Source organism: Lepus europaeus, chromosome 19 (genome assembly GCF_033115175.1).
Source record: "Lepus europaeus isolate LE1 chromosome 19, mLepTim1.pri, whole genome shotgun sequence".
Taxonomy (NCBI): domain Eukaryota; kingdom Metazoa; phylum Chordata; class Mammalia; order Lagomorpha; family Leporidae; genus Lepus; species Lepus europaeus.
Genome location: NC_084845.1, coordinates 63,777,093 through 63,803,950, shown reverse-complemented (window position 1 = coordinate 63,803,950; position 26,858 = coordinate 63,777,093). Strand labels below are relative to the sequence as shown.

The 26,858-nt window shown below is 41.2% G+C and overlaps 1 protein-coding gene across 1 annotated transcript in view; it reads right to left on the bottom strand.

Moving 5' to 3' along the window:
- WWOX (WW domain containing oxidoreductase) overlaps positions 1 to 26,858 on the bottom strand; it is a 1,015,207-nt gene that overhangs the window by 706,422 nt on the left and 281,927 nt on the right. Inside the window, exon 6 of the mRNA XM_062175786.1 lies at positions 21,510 to 21,598. Within this exon, the coding sequence (XP_062031770.1) occupies positions 21,510 to 21,598 (89 nt within the window). The remainder of the gene's footprint in view (positions 1 to 21,509; positions 21,599 to 26,858) is intronic.

Below are 26,858 nucleotides of genomic sequence, written 5' to 3'. Positions count from 1 at the left end.
GTTACTGTAAAGATTCATAAATGAAATTGTTAACCTACTCCCACAAAATGAGACAGGATTTTTCAGGTTAAATAAGCACACTTCAGATTGTTAAGACAGTTGTGGCTCTTGGGGATTCCATTTCAGACACTGCAAAAGAATGAGTTAAGTGATATGTTATGTAAAGGGAAACACTTTCCAATTCCTCTTTAAAACAGAATGTCACGCCATCTGGGGTGCTTCTAGAGTAAGTTACAAGAATTCATATCATTTGCAAATACTCTGAAAGTCAATGGAAAGGGCCCAAGGGTCTACAGTCTCTTAAGAAATTATTTTATAGTCTTACCTGATAAACATTTAGTTGCCTTTTCAGAAAGAAAAGGAAGGGAAAAATATCACAGAATTCCAAGTTGGACAGTGGCTTAAGTAACTCAGGCTGGTTACCGGTGATACAAAACTGGTCAAAGCAATTTTCTTCTACAGTCACCTTAAGCTCAGTTAAAGTTCTCCACACTTCCGTGACACACCAGCCACAGCTACCCAAAATGCAGCAGGCAAGCCACTGGCCAAACTGAAGATGATTTTAGGTAGCACATAGAAAGCTTGAAAGAATACTTAAATATTGCAGTACGTTGGAAAAAAACTATAGAATTAGCATCTCAAATACACAATTTCATAGATATTCTTGTGGAGAATGACTTGTTAAAATTGCTATCATTAAATACTAAAAATACACTGATGTACAGATTTTGCAAAACTCACACTATAAATGATTTAATTCCGAGAAGGCTGAATTAAAACAGAAATGATATCAAGGGCATCTTTTAAACACACATGAACAACTGCCTTTTACATGGGACATCCACAATCAATGTCAGTCTTTTATTAAAGGAATGAGGAATGTGATCTTTAGTGAAAGATTATATTTTGCAGCATGCTGTTTTCATAAAAATTATTTTGTTAGGTACAATTCCAGCAGGTCACATTGGTAAAATCATGTGACAGGTGAAACTCATTCTATAATCAGCTGGGCATCCTCTTAGCCATGTGGACCTCAGAGAAGTTAATAAACCCCTTTGAGCCCCAGCTGTGTCCCTTGTGAAAGGAAATGATAATGCTCACCTAGTTTAATAGTTGTGTAAATAAGCAAACAACATAAAGTGCCTAGCAGAGGCCTTGACAGAAATTACTCTAAGAGGCTGGAGTTGTGGTGCAGCGGGTCAAGCGGTCGCCTGCAATACCAGCATGCAATATGAACACTGACTCAAATTCCAGCTGCTCCCCTTCTGATTGACACCCCTGCTGATGCACCTGGGAAAGAAGCAGAACAAGGCCATGTGCTTAGGCCCCTGCCACACACATGGGAGACTTGGATGGAGTTCTAGGCTTCTAGCAGCCATCTGGGGAGTGAACCAGTGGATTAAATAACTCTTTCTGTCTCTCCCTCTTACGTGGCTCTGCCTTTCAAATAAATAAAATAAATCTTAAAAAAAATAAATGACACCTAAAACAGACCTTTTCCTTTTTCAAAGTAGCCTGCTTCCTAAACCTTGGGGGGCTATGGGACTCACCAGTACTTAAGAAATATTAAATTACATCCAATTGTCATCCTCATTTATAATATATGAAAATATGGCTCCTTGTGTCCTTATTAATATCTCTGGAAGAGAATGTCCTGAGTAAACATGCAAAGGAAGAAAGCAATTCAAACAAGACAAGTCTCAACACATAAAAGCAGTATCACCTTGGGTGGTCAAGGCCGTCATTGTACTTCTACATTTTAAAGGACCTACATATGTCATGAATTTGATGGATACTGCCAACTATTAAAATAATAATTAACCAGGAGTGGGTTTTGCTGTCAAACTAACCTAGGCACACTTAATTATTTTTTTATTTCAATTGCAATAGAGAAAATAAAACAATTACCAGAAGTAGAGCACACAGCACTAGCTATATTCCCTGGAGACCACCAGGAATTTTTCATTTCATGCACCATTTACAACTTCTTATAGTGAATTCCAGAGCATCAGTACATACACTTAACAGAAAATGGAAACACTCTTGTTTTTGTTATTTCCTTAAATTTTTGCCTCATGTCCATTATCTTGATTATATTTTCCCATCACATCATCTGCAGTCCCAGCAGCAAAATCTCAACCTCATTGATTTGAAATAGGGGGGAATATAAATTAGGAGTGTGCCCACATCCTCTCTAGGAGTGGTTTTCTAGGAAAAACGCATTGATTTGATAATCGTACCACCAACAGCATTTAGTCCAAATGGCACAATATCCGAGATACAGTTCTGACTCCTTGGGCTTGCAGCTCAAGTAGTTTCCATTGTGTGTGTGTGTGTGTGTTGCATTTACTACTTTATTGCCCTGTGATGTTCTGGCTTACTGAGAATATTTAACACAAAGGAAAATCAACAGAAAGCGCAATGTAGTGGTGGGAGGGGAGAGAAAGCCTAAGTAGCTTCTACTGTGCTCATAACCTGGTAACCTCACCTGAACATAGCTCCTATAGATTAGAAAATGTAAAGTAGCCTGTCTCGCTTGGCAAACTCGCGCATGTCCATCTGACTAATGAGTCATAGTCTTGTCTTAAAGAAATCCTGGAAAACTAAGGTGAATTTAGTAAAATCCACAGGCTGCACCTGACACCTGACACAGGTCTATTGAGGGGTACGTGTTTAGCCAAGCAGTTAAGATACTGGTTGAGAGCTGAGCATCCAAACCCTACTGGTTTGATACTCAGCTCTGACTCCTGATGCCAGCTTCCTGCTGATGCAAACTCTGCAGGCAGCAATGATGACCCAAGTAATTTGGTTCCTCCTTCCCATGTGGGGGACCTGGATTGAATTCCTGGCTCCTAGATTTGGCCTCAGCCAGTGGCTGTTCTGGGCATTTGGAGAGTGAGCCAGTGACAAATTAATACTTAAGAAGTTTGTTGAACTATTGAATGTCTCAACATTATTAAGATACTGCTTGTGAAAGCTCTGTCTTCACTAATACCTACTAAGCTCCCTGTTAGAGGTTTTTTTTTTTTTTTTTTTTTTTAAAAAAAAGATGGCATATGGCCAGATTTTCCTTTTACACTACAGAATCCAGGTCAGCATTATCCAAACACAGTCACTGAGGTGTCATTTGTTTAACTTAAGAATCACCTGTATTTCCTTCTTTGAATGACCTGGAAATTAACTCATCTGTATTTCATAGTCTCTTGCAAAGACATGAGCAAAATGGGGTTACTCTTCTGATTTACTTTAAACCATGATCACGTTAAAGCAAAAGAACTTATCTACATGCACTGTCTTTGTGCATCTTGTATGCACATGGCCACACGTAAGCTGGGGAAAACTGTTCTATGGCCCACAGAGCTCAAGCAATTGGGCTGCCACACAGTGGGAGCAATTAATTGAAGAGTCCACACACAGCCTTCCAAAACCTACTCATTACTAGGAAATCATAAAGACCTAGGAAACTTGAGCAATGGACTGCAGCCAGCAGTCAGTCACTCAGGCCTAACAAGAACATATGTTTTCACATTCATGGAACTGACAACTTTCCCTTCTCTCTTTGCCCACATGCTGTCTCTGGATGTGGTTTGTCCCCCAAAATTCCCACATCGTACTCAGTGTGGCAATGTTGAGAAGTGGGGACCTTTAAAAGGTGAGGCCCGATGGGAGGTCCCTCAGTCATTATGAGCATCACCCTCGGAAGGAATTAATGCAGACCTCCTGTGACGCCCTGGTAGCTCTCTCAAGTGGGCTGTGACAAAAGCTTGAGTTTGGTTCACCCAGTCTCTCTGGGGCTTTCTGTGTTGAGACGTGACCACTGCCTCCCACATATGCTATCACCATTGCCATTCCCATGATATGACACGGTCCAGAGGGCTTGCATCACAACCAAGCCCATGCCGGCATGATGCCCTTGAAACTCCAAAACTGTGAGTAAAAGACACCTCTCGTTTCTCCTAAGTAGCCTGCCTCGGGTATTTTGTTACTGCGAAGAAAAGCTGACCAGTACACTGGGATTTTCTTGTGGGAGTGTCTGTGTGTCCTCCCCTCTGAGTGGTGTCTAGTATAGGGCCTAGGACACAGGAGAGGGCTCCTATTATAGTAATATCGGGGTCTCCTCTTTTCCTAAGTAAGCTGCATCTCTCTCAGCATTTTACTTAGTTGATAAGTGAGAAAAATAAAGGCAAGGAACCAATAAGTACTAGCCTTCCAGGAAATGCATTAGAATTCTTTCAAATTAAAATTATATTTTGTGGACATAAAGTAATATTAGGCAATACAAGTCATTATTTATGAACTTAACAATAACGTGGATGCATAAATTCTGCTGAGAATTCCTGGGAAGAAACATTTTTTAGATATTTATAGAACAGTTTTAAGTACCAGGTGATGATTTCATTATAATTATGCAAAGAGAGCTTATTTAAAACATACTTTATGCAGTTTAATAACGGTGGCAGAGGTGAAATTATGTGGACAATAGAAAAGGAATTGTTTGGACAATGTGCTTAAATACATGGTCAACTCACTCAAACAATAAAACATCTCATGCATTTTGTACATTTCCCTTGCCAATGATGACTCTTTCCCCTGTTTTGCCTAGAGATATATGGAGCTGTAATAGAGTTCAGAAAGCCCCTGACAGCTGTGTGCTGCCATTCAGACCTGAAAGATTCCATGTTATGATAAAAATTAATGTACTCTGACATCCTCTGGGACTCCCTGGGCCCTGGGAATAGCTAATGAAGAAATACAACCTTGCCAGAGAACAGCACATGGCCCTGGAGTTGAGAATTAATTCACATGTGGTAGTGGTGTGTCCCCCCACCCCCACCCCGTCACCAGCTGTAAAGCAATAAGATCCCAGTGCGAAAGGGAGCCAGGGCCAATTGGTTAGAATTATTTCTTGGGACACAAAAGGTCAAATAAACAAAATGCTTTACAAAGTAATTGAGCTCAAGTTGCATTCAGCAACTTCTTAAACCAAAAAAGGATGAGTTAAGTTTTTCATATGAGATGTGCTCCATCGTTGAATGGATGATCCTTCAAGAGGGGATCAAAGGGTTTTGGTGTTGAACTTGTTTCAATGTACCTAGTACCCTACCTTCCAACAACTTTAGCCTCCATGTATAATGATGTCTTCCCACAAGCCAGAACAGTGAGAATGATGTTCATAGCAACACTCTTTATAGTAGCTAAGAAGTGCAAAGAACACAAATGTCTATGAGTGAACAAATGGATAAACAAAAGGTAGTCTATCCATATAATATGTTTCAGCTGTAAGAAAAAGAATGAAGCAATAATGCTTGCTAGAACATGATGGACCTGGAAAATATTATACAAACTAAAAAAGCTAGATAAAAAGACCACATAGTATAGAATTCTACTCAAATGAAATGTCTAGAATAAGCAAATAGGGAGAGACAGGAAGTAGATGAGTGGTGCCTAGGGCTGGAGAAAGAGGAGATAGGTAATGACTGCCAGTCTCTATGGGATTTCTTTTTGGGGTGATGAAAATGTTCTGGAATTCAAGTGTGGTGATGGTTGTTACACCTGTGTGAATGTAGTAAAAAAAAAAAAAGCACTGAATAGTATACTTTAAAATGGTGACTTTTACAGAATGTAAATTATATCTCAATTTTGTAAAAAAAAAAAAAACAAAAAAAAACTGGGCTCTGAGACATCTTGCTAAGCTGGCTCCCCTTTCACGCGGGCAGCCTGGGCTGAATGCTCAGTTCTCTAGGTCCTATCCTTATACATAGACTCAAGCAAGACACACTGAGTTCAACGAAAACAAGGTTTCATTATTTTTGGACAACTGATGGGCCACACTAAGCTACATGGTTTTTAGTTTATGACATTACTTCAGTCTATTATTAGAATTTTACAATGTCAAGTTAAATTTATTTCTCAACATCTGAAATGGAATCATTTTTAAAAATACTAGGTTAAAAATATAAAAACTTTTTTCTGTAACATATTATTCACAGTATTTTCCATACCTTTACAGTATTATTTTGCCAGTTTATTATCTTGACTAAAAGATTCCAGAAAACTTAGGAAAATAGTGCTATTATAAAAGAATACTTTTTTAAAATAGTTGAAATATAATATTTATACACATAAATATTTAATGTGTGTATAGAATGCCTGTCATTTTATTGAAGGAAAAAAAACAGGATAATACTCTGAATAGGAACTGTGGTATTAATGGAGCAGTATTAATGTCTTCATGAGTGAAAAATGCATGATGCCTTGTATTTATTTTAAAATAATATACCAAGAGAGGGACTACAAATTCAAGAAAACTGACAATATGTTGAAAACTATAAAAGCTGAGTAATAGGTATGGGAAGTTACACTACATATTTTTTTCTCTGTTATATGTGTTTTAAATTCTCTGCAGAAAAAAACTTTCAAAAAATAAAAACAAGTAGAAAGGCCAAAAAATGGGCATTTTTTATTTTTGTATTTATGCATTTCCATGATTTTTCAATGTTCTATGGTCATCTATTATTTTGTTATCCTAAACCTAATGTAAAACAGAATCATTTATACATAATACCAAAATAAACTTACTTGAAGTTTGCCTGAAACATTACAAAGACAGATCAGCCTTTTAGAACCAAGTGAAATCAGGTCAATATAATTGTAGCCAACACCACAATATAGCACACATGACACGGAAGGCAGCACGGCTGCTATGCTGACTCCTGCCTATGCAGGCACTGAGTAGCTCATCTACCCTTCCAGTGGTACGGCTGAGGAGCAGCAGCAAATAAAACAGAAACAAATGTGATCAAAAGCTCTGCTGAGCTCAGAAAACCTTCCTATAATATGGCAAAGAAAAAAGAAATATTTGTTTGATCCAGGGCACCTCTGAGTCAAATGGGGCTTCACAGCCTGGGACTGAAGTCTATTTTAGTATCAGGGTTCTCCAAGGCCCTATCTAGTAGCAAGATCAATTGGAAGCTTTCCCTCTAATCACGTGGTGATCTATTAAGGCTGGACCAGAAATGAAGGGGCATCCTGCTTCATGTGGCAGAGCAGAGCTGAGTCAGAGGGAAGGTCATGAAAAATTAGCAGAGTCTCACGTGGGAGCTGTGCTTCCGCTATCGTGAAGACCAAAGGAGACTAGAGCATCACTATCTCGGGTAAAGAACAACCTGGGGACAACGCCAGTGAAGCCAGACTCGCATTCCAGGGCTCTCTACACTCACTCCCCGCTCTGCCCACTTCATCTCCCCAGATCTTTATTTAAGGACAAAGTCAGGACGGTGCAACGGCTCAATAGGCTAATCTTCCGCCTCTGGCGCTGGCACACCAGGTTCTAGTCCCGGTCAGGGCCTGTCCCGGTTGCCCTTCTTCCAGTCCAGCTCTCTGCTATGGCCTGGGAAGGCAGTGGAGGATGGCCCAAGTCCTTGGGCCCTGCACCCGCATGGGAGACCAGGAGAAGCACCTGGCTCCTGGCTTCGGATCAGCGCAGTGTGCCGGCCACAGAGCACTGACCACAGTGGCCATTGGAGGGTGAACCAACGGTAAAGGAAGACCTTTCTCTCTCTCTCTCTCACTGTGTAACTCTGCCTGTCAAAAAAAAAAAAAAAAAAAAAAGAAAAAAAAAAAAGAGGACTAAGTCCTAAATTCCAATCTGTTTTCTGTCTCTGCGCTTTTCCTGCCCCCATCAGCCAGTCATTTCTCCTCCCCGTGGCTACAATGGGCTCTGATGGCATTTACAAACAGTGGTAGACCAACATTCAGTGACTTGTGAACAAAAACCATGCATTTTCTAACAACCACTAGACTATAATAAAATAAATTAGAATTTAAAAATGGTATTTCAGATCTCGGTAGCAAAGACATAAATACATAATAGCATTTCCTAGTGTCTGATGAAGAAATCACAAGTATTTATATCATAGGGCATCAGTATTAGAAGATATTCATATGCTTTAACACAGAACCTCTATACCAAGACAACAAGAGATCCAAGAAGATATATATGGAGGACATTATCACAACGTATGTGCGCGTGCGAGCACACACACACATACATACACACACACAAAGCAAAAAAGTAACATAGCATCTAACAATTCAAGATAGGTTAAACGACTATCTACGTGACATAGATAGCTGTAAAGTTCTTAAAATTCCCATTTAAGAAACATTTAATAGCATGGAAAATTGTCCGTGACATATTAAGTATGGAGAAAAGAAGATTGCAAAAGAACATCTGTCACATAACCATTTCACACTCACTAGGACAACTGTTAACAAAAAAGAAAGGCTTATAATTGCAAAAACAAAAAAACAACAACAAACACTGATGAGGTGAGGGTACAGATATGGAGAAACCGGAACCATCAAACACTGATGGCAAGACTATTAAGCGGTGCAGCAGCCGTGCAAGTTCAAAGTTAATATCAAGTCACCCTATGATCCAGCAATTCCACTCCTTGGTATATACCCAAGAGAAACAAAACACATCCTCACATAAACATGGACATGAATGTCCACAGCCACATTATTCATAAAAGACATATTGTGGAAACCGCGCATATCCAAAGTGTGGACTGAAATGCTGATACATGTCAAACACGGAAGAATCTGAAAAACATTCTGCTAAGTCAAAGAAGGTAGACAAAACAGGATACAAATGCACATGGGCACACAGTAAAGAATTTGACAGTGGGAATGACTGTGCAACCTTGCGAGTGTACCAAATACCACTGAACTGCACATTCTGAAATGGTGAATATTTCATGGCATGTCAATGGAATACAGACACATGCCCCCACACTTTTTTTGGGGCACACAGAAAATATACCCATCAAAGTGTGAATGTGGATTGTCTAGGATGGTAGAATGAGCTTTAATCTGTGCTTTAATCTACATGCTTGTCCACAATCTCACATTTTTTCCTTGAGTTATATACAGGTTTTATTATATGAAGAAGAAAAAAAACAGTTGTCAGTTTAAAATAAAAGTTACTACCAGGGGGCAAACATTTGGCACCGTGTTTAAGACACAGCTTGGGATGCCCCATATTAGAGTGCATGACTGAAGTCTCAGCTCCTCTGCTTCTGATCCAGCTTCCTGCTAGTGCACACCCTGGGAGGCAGCAGATGACGGGTCAAGTACTTGTGTCTGTGCCACCCATGTGGGAGACTCAGACTGAGCTCACAGCCTGCAGCCCAGGCTGGTGGAGGGATTTGTGAGAGTAACCAGTGAATCAAAGATCTCCCTCTCTCTCTCCTTGTTTCCCTTTGAAATAAATTTTAAAAAATTTTAAAACTTACTACCATGCACTCTGTGTGAAACAGTTCTCCCAGGGAAGGCTATGTGGCTTTAGTCAGGAAATCCAAAGTTGGTCATCCAGGGGTCTGGTCTCAGGACCACATTTTCTAAGCAGTTACACAAGACATGGGAGCATAATGCAGGATCTGATAGGAACAAATGTGTTCACCAATTTGTAACTGCAAATTGGTAATACAGCTATATCATGCAATGGCCACTCTTGGCAGGCCTTGACTCTGCCCCTTCTTCCGCGAGCTCCCATGGCCTCTCTCTGCAGGCGTCAGGGGCCTTACAGTGGGCAGCTGCCCACCTCCCTCTGAATTTAATCCATTTACTGTGAACAAAGTTTGAGTGCAGAGACAGCTGCCAGTGCCCCGGACTCCTGTATGCACTGTTACACCCCTGCGAGATAAATGCTGTCTCTTAATCCTTAAAATGCAATTCTGTTCACCATTACCCAGCCTTGCACAGACAAGTAAATAGGCTCAGAGAAGTGGAGAAACTGGCTCAGTGGGTTGGTGGACCAGCAGGATTTAAGGCCACAGCTAATGGTTCTCCCAGCTCACCATAAATATGATGGGCTTTTAGGGAACTCTGTCTATGCACGGAGCTCTGCTGCAGTGGGCAAAGACCAACCAGGGCGTAGCTCTTAGCTGGCTGCTGATCTGCCCTCAGTCCTGCCAACTCCAGTGCACACGAGCAGGGCAACACACAGGAAGATGTGAACAGCCCAAGTGCCCAGCGCACACACCTGAACAACCTTCTCCTTCCTTCATTTCTTCCTTTCATTTACCTAGCCATCCACTGCATCCATCCATCACTCTATCCATCCTTCTGCCTGGACAATTAAATCAGAATTTGAGGGTAGCAGCCAGGCATTGGTGCTTTTTATGACTCCCATCCGACTCCATGTACAGCCAGGTTGAAGAACCACCCTGATGGTCTCATGGGAGTTTGTGATATGGGAAAATGAGGCACTGGTGTCCTTTTGGGCTAAAGACATTCCATTAAGATGCATCTGCCAAAGCTTTATCATTCAGCAACTTAACCATTGCTTGCACTTCTGAGACAGAGCTCTCTCCACTCTTTCTGTTCCTGCTATCAATTATGTTATCATGTCAATTCAAGTATCTTTTCAAATTATTTATTCATTCAATCATTTATTTTAAAGGCAGAGCATCAGAGAAAGTGGGAGAGACAGAGTTAGAGAGATCTTTTATCCATTGGTGCAATCCCCACATGGCCGCAACAGTGAGGTCAGGTCCAGGTTAAAGTCAGAAACCAGGAATTCCATCTGGGTCTCTCACGTGGGTGAAAGGGGACCAAACATTTGGGCCATCATCTGCTTCCTTCCCAGGTGCATTAGAAGAAAGATGGATTGGAAGCAGAGCAGCTGTGACTCAACCTGGCACTCTGATATGCAATGCTGGCATCACAGTGGCTGCTTAACCTGCTGTACCTCAACAGCCTAAATGCTCAAGTATATTTTAAATTGTGATTCAGTGAGTCAATTTTAACAGCAGAATAATCTTACAAGGCAATGGAATAATTTTCCTATTAACTGGGAGGATCCATTTATATATTTTTGAATGACAAGGTACCAAACAGATCCTTTCAACAAGAGAAGAAAACACTTACAATATTGAAAACAGTGCAGTGACAAGCAGTTTAACTAAAAATATAATCTTCCTTGGGGATTTTCAGGAGGCTGCACTATGGAGTGCCACTGATTTATTTCAAATGTATATTCAAATTTTTAGCCTGACAAGAATTAGCGTTTCAACAATTACTGAGAAAAAAAGATGGTCCCATGTTATTAAAATGTGATTTCAGTGTGGTTTAAGCACAACTTCTCAACATGTCAATTATGTCAATGTAGAATCCCAACATTACAATGGGGGTGGTTAGGATGATACAAGGAGAAAAGCCAAGCTCAACTCATGGCCCAAGTTGGGAAATATAATTCTAAACCACGGAACTGAAATGCTCTTTCCAAGTCTTAAATGAGCCAAGAGTTCTCTGAGATTAACTAAATGTTAACCCTAACACCACAGATCTGCTGCACGGAAGGCTGTGTGGGTGGTCTCAGTGTGGGTCAAAGAACAGATCTGGTACACTGGGCTCAGAGGGGTCATCCCTGGCCAGCCTGGTTTGGTCACATGGTCTCTGTCTACACTACTAATAGAAAATGTTTTAAATTCCTAGAAGGGAACCTTCAAGTTATTGGTGGATAGTAACTACTGTATCAGTGATTATTTTAAACTACGTTTCTTCAGATCTTTGAACATATAACCTCTATGTCACCCAATGAAGGATCAATTCAAGAACTGTAAAAGGCTGAGAACTGGCAACTTAAAAGTGCAGTTCAGCAAATCTAAGTCCATGGTTCCATTTTTTCCTTCCCTCATTGCTTCTTTCCCTCCTTCTATCCAACTACCCAACTGTCCATGCACCCTTCCCCTTCCTGAACTCACTATAAGACTCAAATGTAGGCCGGCGCCGCAGCTCAATAGACTAATCCTCCACCTGCAGCGCCGGCACCCTGGGTTCTAGTCCCGGTCGCTCCTCTTCCTGTCCAGCTCTCTGCTGTTGCCTGGGAGTGCAGTGGAGGATGGCCCAGGTGCTTGGGCCCTGCACCCGATGGGAGACCAGGAGAAGCACCTGGCTCCTGGCTTCAGATCAGCTTGGTGCGCTGGCCGCAACACAGCGGCCACAGCGGCCATTGGAGGGTGAACCAACAGAAAAGGAAGAACTTTCTGTCTGTCTCTCTCACTGTCCACTCTGTCAAAAAAAAAAAAATATATATATATATAGCAAATGTAAAATCTGCAGGGGATTATTATAATGATGACGATGACACAAGCTAAGATGCATTAAGTGCTCATTAGGCATCAGGTAATGTATTTTATAAGAATAGTGTTATTTAATCCTCTCAACAACCACAGAGTGGTGTTACCCCTTCTCCCATTTTTACTGATGAAGAAATCAAGGAATAGAAAGAGTGAAGAATTTTTCCAAGGTCACCATCCTATGTAAATGTAGAGGACACATTCAGAGCTAAGACAAGAATAGGTAAGGTTTCTGCTCTTTTAGGGCACAGTATAACAACAACAACAACAACAACAACAACAACAACAAAAACTCAACGTGGTTCCCCCATCCGTGCCAGATTGGGTGCTGGCATCACGCTCCAAGAAGTGACTCATCTCTCAATTCTGGTGCCCAGGTAAGAAGGAGAAATGAAGGATGTTCTATAGAGGATGTGACATAAAGACATTCACTGAACAGGTGATGGACAGGTAGGAGGGGGACAGCAAAGGTCCAGAGGCAGGATTCAGAACCTGTAAGTACCTCCGTAGGAGCAGAGTTGGGAGGACACAGCCAGAAGACACAGGGGAGGAAACCAGATTTCACAGGCCCAAGTAGGCCACACTAATAAGTGTAGCCACTGCAGCTCAGGCACAACATTGCCAACCAGAACAGTGTCAGGAGTGGGTTTGCATTTGAGAGCAACTGCTTTGGCAGTTCATAGGTATAAAAAACAAAATGACCTTTTGGTCTTCTTGTGTCTACCTGATAAGTATCATTTTGAAGACAAGTAGGAACTAAGGGGGAAATGAATACTGACATTTGGAAGAAATGTATAAAGACAACTACAAATGAGAGTAAATAGCAGTCATTTCCTCTAAAATAGACTCTGTGGAGAGACACCTTCTAGATATTTGGTAGAAAACAGTCAGAGTACCTTAATTGAAGGGATGAGCCTATCGTCTATTGGGTTTGTTTAACCTCCTTTACACATATTTCAGCAAAACAATTTCCAGTTGGTGATAGAAAATTGGCTGCAAGAAGCATCTCCTCCAACCTTGAAGTGACCTTAATAATTGTCCCAGTAGGCAGTGGTTGTCATCCATCCTATTAATGGGACAAATATCCTTCAGAGGCAATGTGTTCTACATGATACATTTCCCAAATGAGACAGATCTTTCCAATTCTCCCAAATACACTCTAAGCTAAGTTCAGAGACAGAGCAGATTTTGGGCCACCTTCCAGCAGAAAATACTAACTAGTATGACCTTCATCAAGGTCCTTAATATTTTTAATAAGTGTCCTTTTATTGATCTGTAAAATGTAGCTCATCATGGTATGATGCAGAAACATAATATATTGTTCTTCTTCTACCATTTTTGTCCTCACCTCTGAGTCCTTGTAAGGTTTAAATGGAATGGCACGTGAGTGTTTATCTATGCATGACACATAATTAGTAGACAATATCATCAATTATTATGGTTTCCAGCTCCAGATACAACTCAGTGTGTTCATATATTAAGCAGCATTTAGTTGTCTTAGTTGTCCTGCTTTCCTATGTGGTGTTATTTCTAAAACTTAGCACAGCAAACTATTCTACTACTCAGACTTCTATCTCTTCTATAGCTATTAAATATTCCAGTATACTTCCGCAGAAATTTCAAAGTAACCATGAACTCAGTTTTATATATGCATATATACATAATTGTTCTATGTAAATATACATACACCTATATGTAATATAAAATATTGACTAGACCTAACAGTGCATTTTCCTTGAAAAACAGTATACATTTCTCATGATGCGGTAGGATACTAGTACAATGAGTTATATTTCAAGGCCCTGTGGACTACAGCTCAGATGGTAGTAAACCACACAGCTGCCCAGCCAGATCCCAAATCCCAAACTCTTTTTGTATTTGTAAATAAAGTTTTATTTGAACATAACCACACCGTCTTCTAAGATCTTAACTCAATACTCAACAGTACAATGGCTGAGTAGTTGCCAGAGAGACCATCTGGCTTATAAAAACCAAAGATATTTATGGTCTAATTCTTCACAGAAAAACTTTGCTGACCCACGTCCAGTCCAGTGCTTTAATTGATCAATGTTTGTAACACCAGCACAAAATTAACATTTGCTAGAGGTAAAGGCCTAACATATTTTTTATATGACTGGTGGGATGAAGAGGAGTGGAAAAAGGCAATCACAGAAAAAAAAAAATCTACTTCCAAAGCCTGGTTTTGGCTCTTGCTGGAAAATTTTTTTGTGTCTTTAATTAACATACATCACTTCGATTTCATGAAACTCAAGTGATGGCAGAAACTAGAATTCTATTGGGAAATTAAAAATTTTATTTCACAAACATGTTGATGCAAACACATCCCTTTACACTAATGACTTTCAATGATGGCAAAAGGGTGCCATGAAATTTTCCTCACCAATTTCACTGCCAAGTGACCTTTAATTAATTTATTAATTACTCTTCTCCACCAAAGGTTATGTTTTTCAAAAGTAGCATCATATGAAGTTATCCAAACATTCTTAAGCAGCATGACTACTGAAAGAAAGAGATGAGGCACAGAAGCAGCAGATGGTAATGATTCAATTCCAATGCTGAGCCAGTTCCTAGCACTAGGTTGAATACGTGATGAAGTGAAATGAAAATACTTGTTTTAAAGTAGAGGAGAAAGTCTGTAGTATTTGTCTATTCCATAACACACGGGCGTATGTAGTACTGTAGTATGTACACTTTTCTCCACTTATCGAAAGCAGGTTGCTCTAGAGGCGACTCTGATCCAACAAAGTTGCCTGATGCTCAGGAAAACGGACACAGCAATGACAGAGGAAGCAGAATCTGGGGTATTTACTCTGAAGGAGAACTGTGAAGCATCCCCCAGGTCCATGGAGTTACATGAAGGTCAAGAATGAGAACAAAGAGTGGAGGGGGATGGGGCCAGAGCTGTGGCATAATGTGTTAAGCCGCTGCTTGCAGTGCCAGCATCCCAAATGGGCACCAGTTCAGGTCCTAACTGCTCCACTTTCAGCTATGGCCGGGGAAAGCAGCTGAAGATGGCCCAAGAGCTTGAACCCCTGCATTCATGTGGAAGACTGGAAAGACGCTCCTGGCTCCTGGCTTCAGATCAGCTCAGCTCTGGCCATTGTGGTCATTTGGGGAGTGAAGCAGTGGAACCGAAGACCTCTCTGCCTCTCCTTCTCTCTGTTTAACTCTGGCTTTCAAATAAATAAGTAAATCTTAAAAAAAAAAAAAAAAAACAGTGGAGGAAGAAGGCAGTGGGGGCAGAATACTCAGTAAAGCAGTAAGTATTCTGTGACCTCATTGGAGCACCACTGTGGTGATAACCAGTTGTGCTCACTTCTCATGGGGCTTACAGCTGTGGACCACGTGAAGTCCATTTCCCCTCTTCTTTTGTTTGCCAGGAATCTCAAAGTGCATTCTTATACCCAGTTTTTACTAATCACGAAAGGCCTTAGGAAATACATACCTCCTCTAAGATCCTGTATTACCAGTGTGCACTTATTCCTTTCCCTTAAGTTTTCTTATGTCTATCTTCCCATATTTTAGGTACTCTTAAAAACCCCTCTGATCACTTTAGGATCAAGGTAACACAGATGCATGTTAAAAAGTCAAAGGCAAGATATACAGAGATGTGCCTTGTCATTCCATGCATTCCACCTATTCAAGCAATCCGCAAATCAGAGGTGACAATCCACTTTACACAGACTGGGAAAGTGGGACCCAGAGACACTAAGAAGCTTGCCCAAGGCCACACAGCTAGTAAGCAGCAGAGCTAAAATTCCAGCCCAAACTCAGTTGGCCTCCACATGCTGGAATACAGCCACCAATCTGCCTGCACGCGGAGCCTGTGGCCAGTTCCGTGCCACAGCAGCAGAGTCGAACAGTTAGCTGGAACAGAGACTGCATGGCCTGAAAAGTCTGAAATATTTACTCTCTGTTCCTTTATGGAAATGTTTACCAGCCAACCCTGCATGACATTTTATTGTTTCCAGGTATTTTTTAAGTATATAATCTATTTCAGAAATATGCCTTTTGAAAATGACATAAGATTTGGCATCTAATTAGTTATGTTTTGGGAAGCAAAACATGAACTTACGAAGGCAGCATTCTTCTCTGATGTTTCTAGGTACTACACTAAATGCTCCACAATATGGTTTTTCAATGTTTTAGTGTGGAAAATGTGTTGGATGGGTGAAAAATCAACTTAGTCATCTTAATAATTTCTTAAAAAATTCCTAATGAAGACCTAGATTTAGAGTATTTTTCACAGTTAAAATCTGCTTTTCTTTTCTTTTAGTTTTCATACTGTGTAGAAAAACAAAGCAACATGATCCTTCTATTAGGCAAAACGAAAATGGCTTTCTCAAGTTAAGCAAAGAGTAACACAGATAAGTTGGCTAAAACATTATTCTTAAAACTGAGCTGGGGAGAAAAAGAAAGATTACTCTGTAATTTACACATTGGTCTTCAGGGTAATCTATCCCTCAAAATTTGGAATTTATTTATAACTTTTAGCCCACCCACTTCCATAAGAATGATCTGAGACAGCAAAGTGTGTAATATGAACCCAAAAATATTATATCTGGGAATAGTAGATTCAAGCTCTGAAAGTAATTAAGTAGAAAATGAAAATGCATAACTTTGTTAAAGATTTTTTCCCTTCAAATGCCTGAGAAGAAAGGGCAGAAAACAGCTATTCTAACCATTTTTTTTTTAAACACCACTTTTTAAAATTATCTTCTAAGTGAAACAAATCCAAATTCCTTTGACAAATTCTGTGGGCAGAACATTAAGCAAAGAAATAGAAATCCATGATCAAAAATCAAGTTCTAGAAACCTCTGGAATTGTATTATTCATATTTTAATATGAAGTTCTTGGCAATTTAAATTAATTTCCAGGATGAATCAAAACCCTCAATCAAGATTCTAAGAGCAGAAGAACAAGTAGAGTCCAAGTTATGAATGCCCTGTGTTATGTGCCATCACCAAGTTTTAAAATTCCAGATTTAGAATTCAGTGTCCATTTGGTTGGGGATCTGTAGATTCCAAACTATTAGACATTTTCTAAAGAAAAAAAAAACACTGTTCTAGGAGGTCCTGAACTGTCCTGGGTCTTGTCCAAACTGTGCTCTTCTCAGTAATCTGGCAGCCGCAACTAGGATGAACATGTGCACAAGCACTGCGAGCAGCATTCTGCTGCTTGTGAACCTGCTGCACAAAGACAACCCCAAGCACTGGCTGGGAGGATTAGGAAAGGTCTTCGCTCTTCCTGCTCATGGACGCCTCTATCCACCAGGCAGTATGCAGTCTGGCTGCCTTCCAGAATCACTGCTCAAACACAAGTATCCTTCACAACTCAGTTTGGTTGGGGCTTACCGCAGCCTTGCCTTGGAACTTTCCAGTAATGCCCAAAATAATTCAACGTGAGACACACTGGCCGACCACCACCACCACTAACTCTGGGGAGCAGTGTGGAGAAGCAGACGGAGGCTTCCTGGACTGGCCACCCAGAAGAGTGAGCATGGAATAATAGGACAAATAAATGAAAGGGGGAGTGTGCAAATCGAGAGAGGGGTCAGAGGGGTGAGCAGGTCAAGAAATGCTGAACCTTAGGGAAACTGGCTCTGGCAACAAGACACTGCATCCTCTCGATGGGCGGCCAGACCACAGCTTATGAAGTACTCCTGCCAAAAAATTCAACAGGAAGTAGCTGAGTCTCCAGAGTTAGCTACTTTTTCACGAGAAACAAAGGGATATGTTAAATGACACTACAGAATGAAATCATCCGAGCAGAAACCACAGAAATCTCTAGGGGACAACCTGGCCCCTTAAATATGTTGCACTTGAAAATTATTTAAGGGAAAAAAATAAAAATCTTACAGATTAAAATGCATGGACCTTATCTGAATCCTGATTTAAACATGTTGTAAGAGAAAGAGGTAGGAAGAAGGGATAGAACAATGAAAGGAGAGAAGGAATCAGGGAGAGAGAGAGAGAACATATATAAATTTTTATTGTTTTAAATTGTCTTAAGCCACCAGATTCTGAGGTAACCTGTCAGCCAGCAAAATAACCCATACAAAAACCTCCAAAGAGAAATGTCTGACTGAAGAGTGAGAACTAACAGAAAGGGTGGTCCCTGGGATTAAAACAGAGCTCGGGTCAAAGTCTGGACCCGCCACTTACTGCATATAGGAACTCTACTTAGCCTCTGTGGGCTTAAACCTTTTAATTGGTAAAAAGGGGAGAAGAGTGGCTAATGCATAGGGCTGTTGTAAGAAATTAATGAGATGATCGGTGTGTGAGTGCTTAGCATACTGCCTTGAACAGAATAAACAGAAAGCTGGCTCTCGGCTAGTGTTTATACAATCATTATTAGCAGCACTCGTGCTAAAATAGCCACCTCCTCCACACAGTCTCCTAAAAAAGGAAGAAGATATCCCCAAAGAGGCTGACTCCACAACTCGTGCTGGAAGGCAGATGGAGGGCTGTGCCATGGTACGGTGAGGTATGCTTTCCACCAGTGTTTGCATTTAGCATCTGTTTCTATTTTGGGGAGGGGCTTCTGACTACACGATCCGTTGCCTATCCCAGCGTGGGCAAAAACACTTGGGCTGGAGCCTGCGTGGGGAATGTGCACAGGAAAGAGGCGCCTGACACAGCTCTGGCCTGTTCACACGCAGGCTCTGCAACGTTTTATTAAATGGGGCATCCACATGGAGTTCAAATTTAAGGGTTTTTCCTCTGCGCAGTCCAACAGCACAAAAAGAAATAGGTTCTGAACTGGCAGCCTTTCTTTCATTTGTCATTATGTTTTACACACAAGGAAATTTTAATGTCTAAAGATGGGAGGTGATGATAAGAATAGAGTTACATGTGTTTTTTTGGCAGCCTAGTCACCAGCACTTCAATTCACTTCTGACAGTTCTCAGAATCTAAAGACCTGTAAGTACTAAACTGTCATCTGCCTACCCATGAGAGATTTCACTTTGGCAGTATTTCAAAAGTAAAATCACTCGCTTTTTTATGCATATTTTCACCACCACAATATTTCTCTAAGCCGTGTAAAATCCTGTATTCTCCAGAGACAGCTACAAAGAGGTCTGTGCTCAAGAGTGTTCTAACAGGAAAATCCGCCTTGTTTCTGAATCTGGAAGTCTAAAAATTCAAAGTCATTTGCTAAAATCTAGGATTAGGACAAAATGGGTGATAGCTTCCTCCAGGAGTTTAAGCTTGGTGATTATTTTCAAAAAGCACTTGAATTTGATGATTTCCCAACTACTTAATGGTTAAAAACTAGTGGTCATGGAAAGACGTGGAAGATGATCCTATTATGTAACACTTGGCTCTCCTCTGCAAAGCTGCTCACTTACAGCGCAGCCTGACATGGGAATCGGAGGAGGCTGCTCAAAGGCAGGGAACAGGAGATCTCAGTGGAGCAGCATGGCACCCGGAGAGCAAGAGTCAGACTGCAATGAAATCCTCCATCCGGCACCACTACCAAGTGATCCTGTGCAAGTCACTCCCTTTCTCTGAGTCTCAGCCTCCACCACACTGAAATCCAAGGTTATACAGCACAGTGGTTACGCAGGAGCTCTGGAGTGACAACTGATGGGCTGCCTGAGCTAATAAGCACATGGTGCTCCAGCCCATCTACTTACCAAGTGCCTTTGGGTAAATGATTTAGCCCACCAGCCTCACTTTCCTCATTTCTACATCGGAGAAAATAACAGCATTTACTCAAAGCATGGCATTGAGAATTAAATCCTAAAATGCATCCAAAATATTTGTATTCTATGGCCTGTCATAAGCCCTCAGTCAATGAGCTGCTATGTGTGACTGTTGTTCGTAATCCCTCCAAACATGTCCTGATGAGCAGTCAGCCCTCAGGAATAAAATTCTGCTTGCTGACAACTCAGAGTATGGCTTCTCTGAGGTGAACTTGGCTTCCAACAGCCACCACTCTCTTCTCACAGCCTAAAAGACTGCTGAGTTCTTGGGGGACTTGGCAAATGTGTGTTAAGCCAGTGACCAACTGGATAAACCATCGATGAAGCACTGAACGCACAGATGTCTTGAGAGCTCCTAGTGTGCCCTGCCTTGAGGTTCTCTGAGAGCTTGGGCAAGCCACCTGCTGTCAAGCACTACAAAGCACACAGCAGGGCTCATCCACATCCACTTGCTGGCTAGGTGATGTCTCCCCGATGCTCCTCCTTTGACAGAGCACAGGACTCTCACCGACTCTCACTAAAGACTCCAGCTCCATACACATCTCAAGGACGCAGGCCACTTGCTGGTTCCAGAAATAGCCTTAGGGAGCCAACCATTAAACAGAAAGAGCATAGTAAGAAACTCCAAGTGGCACAAGAACTGGATACTGGGAAGCAAGCTGGGGGCAGCTCTAGACAGCACATTAGAACACCTGAATTGGAGATTCCTGCCTTCCTAAGCTTCAGCGGCTTGGACAACTGCAGTACAGCCCGACCAATGGCTGCCTGTCATTAATCAGAGTTCTCTAGATGCTGTCGTGCTGGTGCCATTGGCCTAATTATCTTTTCCTTGGCACTACTGGCACTATTATTAACCTAATCCTCATGTTTAAATCAACTCACTGAATAAAAAATTAAATGACGGTATTTATTAATGAAATTTAAACCTCCAAGTTAAATGAGAAACTAGTACTACTTGCCCTAAATATGAAGTAACCATAAAAATAAACACTCAGAAACAAAATATTATAATTATAGTGCAGCCAGCAAGGATTGCTTTCCTTAGTTTGGCTCACTTGCCCGCCAGCCCGCCCGTCCTTCCTTCCTCCCTCCCTCCCTCCCTCCCTCCCTCCCTTCCTTCCTTCCTTCCGGAATTTTGAAAAACTAAAAGAAAATAGGAAGAAAAAAAAAAAGCCTCACTTTGTGAGCCTGTTTTCAGAGCTATATCCATGTACCACTTCCAATCACTGCAGGTCTGCAAAATGATCCTCCCCATGCTCTAATTTTCAGCCTCCCCCATAGCACTGAATCATGGAAGTCACTTGTTCCCAGATGCAATTAAAATATACTTTTCTTCAGTTCTGAGATTCACTGAAAAAGTATCTATAATCAAGATACTTCTCACCATGCCCTGTATTTTATTAGTGTTTAAATATTATCTTTTCTTTTTATCTGGGAAGCTATTATTAGATTGATGACACATTTCATAATGAGTGACTTGGAGTCCAGAAGATACAGCATACCTTAGCAGGGCCAATATAAGTGAGCCTGCTGTTTGGACGCTACGACAACACAACAGCCTTCCATGTTCATCTGATAAAGACATTACAATAGCAAGGAATTATGATCCATAACCCTCCACTGGAACACTCACATATTCTTGGCCTTGAACGCTTCAGCAAAATGCTGCACGCTACGGAGCAGAGCGAGGTCCAGGGTCATTGCTTCTACCTTGGCTTTATGCTGGAATGAGAGAAAATAAAAAGAAATGATAAATAACAGCAAGTTTAGTCCATGGTATCGAGTTACAGTAAATGTGTTATGGAACATGTCGGAATTCCCCTGTTTAATATTAGACGCCCAGAGAGAATATAAATCATTGGAATGAATGGAAGAACCAGGCTTTTACTGCCAAGTCCGGGGAGCATGTGAGGCTAGGACACTGCTAAGCCCAGAGGCAGGGGTTGGGCTGCATTTGGCCCAGCGCACAGAAGATCCTACGAAGCATCTTGAGGCTAACATTATCCCCTCTAGGTCCGCACCCTAAACAGTAATGAGAGAGGAACAGCAAGTTAAACCCTGGCTCACACAAGGACACAGCAGACAACACTGTAATGTTAAAAACTATCCCCTATGTTCAAGTGTTTTTGCTAAGCCTGCATCAAAAATTAAGTAAAATTCACTGATAGAAAATGTAAAAGCAATCAAGACTCTTTCATACCAAAGGACTCTGACTCACCTACATCCTAATGAGAATCCTGCCCAGGTAAACACAGAACTCTATAAATAGGTGTAACACATCCTAACAATACAGCTAATGGTGACCACTGGCTGAGCATGTACACACCTTATACCTCTCAAAATCACTAAGAAGAACATGAAATACTCTGTCCATTTATAATGTGGCATCACACATGAGAGATCACAGAGTTAAGAAGGGGAGGGGGCAAGAACTGACTCCAAGGCCCAGAGTCCTCCCTGGAGAAAAACTAGACGAACTAGAGATGTTGGGATTTGAAGCCATCATGTTCTACTCGACAGGTGCCTCCTGGCACAATTCTGGAAAGACAGAATTTCTTCAGTTGATGGGCTACTCTCAAACTTTAAGTCGGATAAACTTTAGAGAGTGACACTAAATGCTACCACTTTTTTCTTTTGAGCCCCTCTCCAAAGGACATAAAGCCAAGAACCCCAGGGCCACCTGCCTGTTCCAATAGGAAGAGTCCAATAAGACAAATGGTTAACTTTGGAATTCTAGTGTATTCAAATAAAACTAGGAGAATATAATGCCTCCAGGGCTACTAGAGAGATGTAAATGGCACTACTGAGAATATCCTCCTCAACCATCTCACCCAGGGATGAACACAACCTGGGTAGAGATGTTGATCGTATATGCAGCCAGTTTATCTTGGCTGTTGATGTCCTGGGCTCTAACCCAAGACTGGCACTTTGAACAATAAACATCAGGCAGTGGCACCTGGAAGCACACTGACTCGAGACCATTTCATGGTGCAACCTCAGTTTCCTCATTTGTAAAGATAAACAGTAATTTATACACTCACAGAGTTGTGAGGTAAAGTGTTACACACGTAGCATCCTGTCTGGAAGAGAGAAGGTGTTTAATGAATTTAACTCAAAAGAAATAAGATGTCAATGGAACCAAACTCTTGGCCTGATGACATTCAGCCATCACAGTGGTTTTGGGCAGGTTCCAGTAGGCCATGGTGGACAGAATGGTGCTAGTGTCTCATAAGAGTCCTCCCTTAAGCCCCCATCACACAGATCACCGACCGTTAGATCCTGGATGACACCTAGGTTACATCTACTAACAGAGCCTATTTTTAGCGAAAGGTGCTATAAAGTGATTAAATGATTTCTTCAATCACATTATTAGTGGCAGAAACAAAACTGGCTAACACAGATCTAAATTCTTGATCTTTTAAGACAGTGGTAGATGCTGAAGCCTGCAAATTCTGGAAGGAGGAGGAAAAGCAATACGCAAGTCCAGGAAAGAGGGAAATGGCAACATATGGGTTTTGTTAGAATCTCCTAAGATCTGGGACCAGAGATGGGATTCCAGTTTAAGTTTGGTGAAGCCACACCCCTCATCTGTTCAAGAGGGAAATTGCCACCATGACAGGTGAAGACACTTGAGGAAGGCCACACTCTATACAGAGTCCAGGTCTACAGACAAGCAATACAACCCCAGGTACTCTAAGGACGGCTGAAGATTTCTTCAGGGTGTAAAACTGGTCAAAGGTTAACACACTCCTCACGGTGATTGTTAGGCCTCATAGACACTGAAGTACCTGGATTTACATTCAGATGTAACAAATACAGTGCCCTTCAACCCTCTTCCCCCCCACCTCTGGGCCCCACCTCACTTAACCCAGAGCGTGACAGTCATCATCACACAAAGGATCTTAGAGACACTGGAATGCATCACAAGAACAAAGCCAAATATTCACTGTTGTGGAGGAGGTGGTATACAGATTATTCTTCCCAGCCAAATCCCCTGTGGAATCCCCAAGGGATATGCAGGTCACATATTATAAAAATGTACGTACATATTTCCTCCATAAAACAAGAATATTCCCAGAGGGTGACACCAAAAGCAATGGCCAACAAAAATGATAGCATGGGCCACATGGCTTGTACATTCTTCTATATATGTAAGTTATGACTGGTGAGTTGTCTTTTGGTTCACCCTTTCACTTCAAAATGAAGCTCAGAGCTGCCACCAGAAATATGAACAAAATCAGAACATACACACCCAGGGGGAGCAAGGGGTCACAAGCCATCAAGCAGTTCAACAAACTAATCCACAGGCTGTGGGTTACTAGGCTCCTGGGGATAGTGATTCGAGTCCTCACACTATTATTCAGGTCATTCTCCTGCCCTAGGTAGCAGGTTTCCTGTTTCTGCTACCAACCCTCAAAAATACAGGGAAAACTTGCAAGCCATTATATTAAGTCCAGGGAGGAAAAGCAAAGCTTTTAGCATAAGGGTGTGTCTGTGTGTTTATGTGTCAGGGGAGGGGTCACTCTTCAGATTTCTAATAAACTCATTCATGTTAGTTGCTTATTTGTTGTGAGACATGTGGTAAAGGGAGATACGGTGACTGACAGATTGCAAAGACAGCCCATTGCAGGGGGTGGGGGAGAAGTGGTGAGCTGCTGATTATTAGGTGAGGACAGGGATCCATACCATCAATGTGAGATTTCTTGCTCAGTCTGGCAATGAATCTGCAGCTAATCACAATTCATATTCTTGGTTTAACTCATGAACTTTGTTAACTTTTTTTTGGAACTAGTTTTCCTGAATGGTGACATGTTACATGTCTGTAATACATTATCCAAATCCACAAACTGACATTGGCATAGTACAATTTATTAGACCATAGTCAGTGTCTGGATTTCACCAGTTTGAGGCGGCCTTCGTTTTCTTTCCTTTGTTTGGTACAACTATGTTATTACTATATGACATCTAATCATGTGTACAGATTTGTATAACTCTAACTATCATCACATTCAAAATACAGAAAGGAGTGTTCCATCACCCCCAAGGAACCCAGGACTTTAATTAAGAGATGTTACTGTGGCTTAGTGGGTTAAGCCACCGCCTGCAATGCCAAACCCCTATATGGACACTGGTTCGTATCCTGGTTACCCTAGTTCTGAACCAGCTCTCTGTTAGTGTGTCCTGGCCATCATGGCCATTTGGGCAGTGAAATCAGTGGATTTGAGATCTCTCTCTCTCTCTCTCTCTCTCTCTCTCCCTCTCCCTCTGTAACTCTGCACTCTGCCTTTCAAATAAGAAAACAAATCTTTTTTTAAAAGAGATATTAGAATTAGCACATACCATGTGAAACAAAGTTGAGATTTTGGCCAGATTGGTAAAATAAATGAACAAAAAGCCCTTCTGTATACTGGATTGGCCAACAGGTTTTAGTCCAACTTCCTTAGCATGGCTTGTAAGATCCTCTGTATCCATCAGGATGGGTTTCCATAAGGAACAGCCCAGAAATGTTCATGTTTTAATCTAATTCAGGATTATTACTCATTCATATTTCATGTCCTTCCCAGATTGGTGGGCCCATGCTCATCGTGATTAGCCAGAGACTCAGGCACACAGATCTTCTATCACTTGTTACATTACCAACCTCCACAGCAAAGGGAAGGAAATAAAGCAAACTGCATAGGGGGTCTCAAAGGCTGCCACCCAGCAACAAATGTCACATTTGCACATATTACACTGGCATAGAAAGTCGTATGAACTAGAGTCAAGAAGGCCCAACCATACTTGTGAATAAAAAGAGAAGAAATGGAAATGCACGGTGAGACATGGTAACAAGTAACACATGAATAGGCCCCAGGTCTACCTCTCTAGACTTAATTCAGGCCACTTTCTATTTTACAACCACACTGGTAATAGAAAACTCAGGTAAAAGCAGAAAAATGAACAATAAAAAAAAGCATCTGAAACACACCATTTTAAAATAAACTATCAGTCTTCCATATATTTTTCCTTTCTTTCCCTGATCCCCCTTCCTCCCTCCCTCTCTCCCTTCCTAACCATCTATCCATTTTCCTACCTATCCACTTACCCATCCTTCCATCCAAACACCCCTCCATCTATCTACTCACCCATCCATCATCCATCTATCTATCTACCTTTAACAGAACTAACTTCATATTGAGAACACTACATCTTGAAATGCAATGTCATGTGTTTGCATTCTTCCCAAAATCAAACTCTTCTCCCTAATCATACCAGGTCACAAATGTATTATCTCAGGCAAAATAGGAATGTTATTTTAAATTATGGACACAGATGCGATTATCTATCATTTTGTAACAGACTGCACAGGCAGCATCTCACACACAAGCATCAAGTCATTCTTAAAAGCTCAGAAGTCCACCTGTACCTGACACCCAGGACTCAGCCAGAAAGACATAGGTAAGTTTTCTAGCTACTCCTCTCCCATTTCCCTGGGATGCAATGGCATTTGTTGTTAGTTTACTGACACTTTTAACAAGCCAATTCTTCTTGATCTCTTCTTTATTAAATTCTAAAACTCATCTAAGTGATTCAAAAGCCTGCAAATGTAAAATCAAAGGGAGTGCTTGTCGTCATGCAATGGTGCTCTCTAGTACTATTTTATGACTATAAATGCACCGAGCGTTACTCATATATGATGTTGCCTGAAACCAAAGGAACCAGGCGGGAAGTGTGTGGTATTTACACAGAGAACTGTGGATCTGTTGTCATCCTCAGGAGAGCTGCCAGAGCAAGGCTCAACTGGAGCACAGCCCAGAGTTTCCAGAAACTCTGTGAACGCTCTGGGCCTCACCTGTGTTATTTAAGAATGGGTATAATTATTTTTTCCTTGCATGGCTAAAGATTTGATTTTGTTTATATCAAGTATGGGGCAAACAACGGGCCCTCAATAAGTTATTATTTTTATTGTTATCATTATTATTTCGAAAGCCAAAAATGTGAG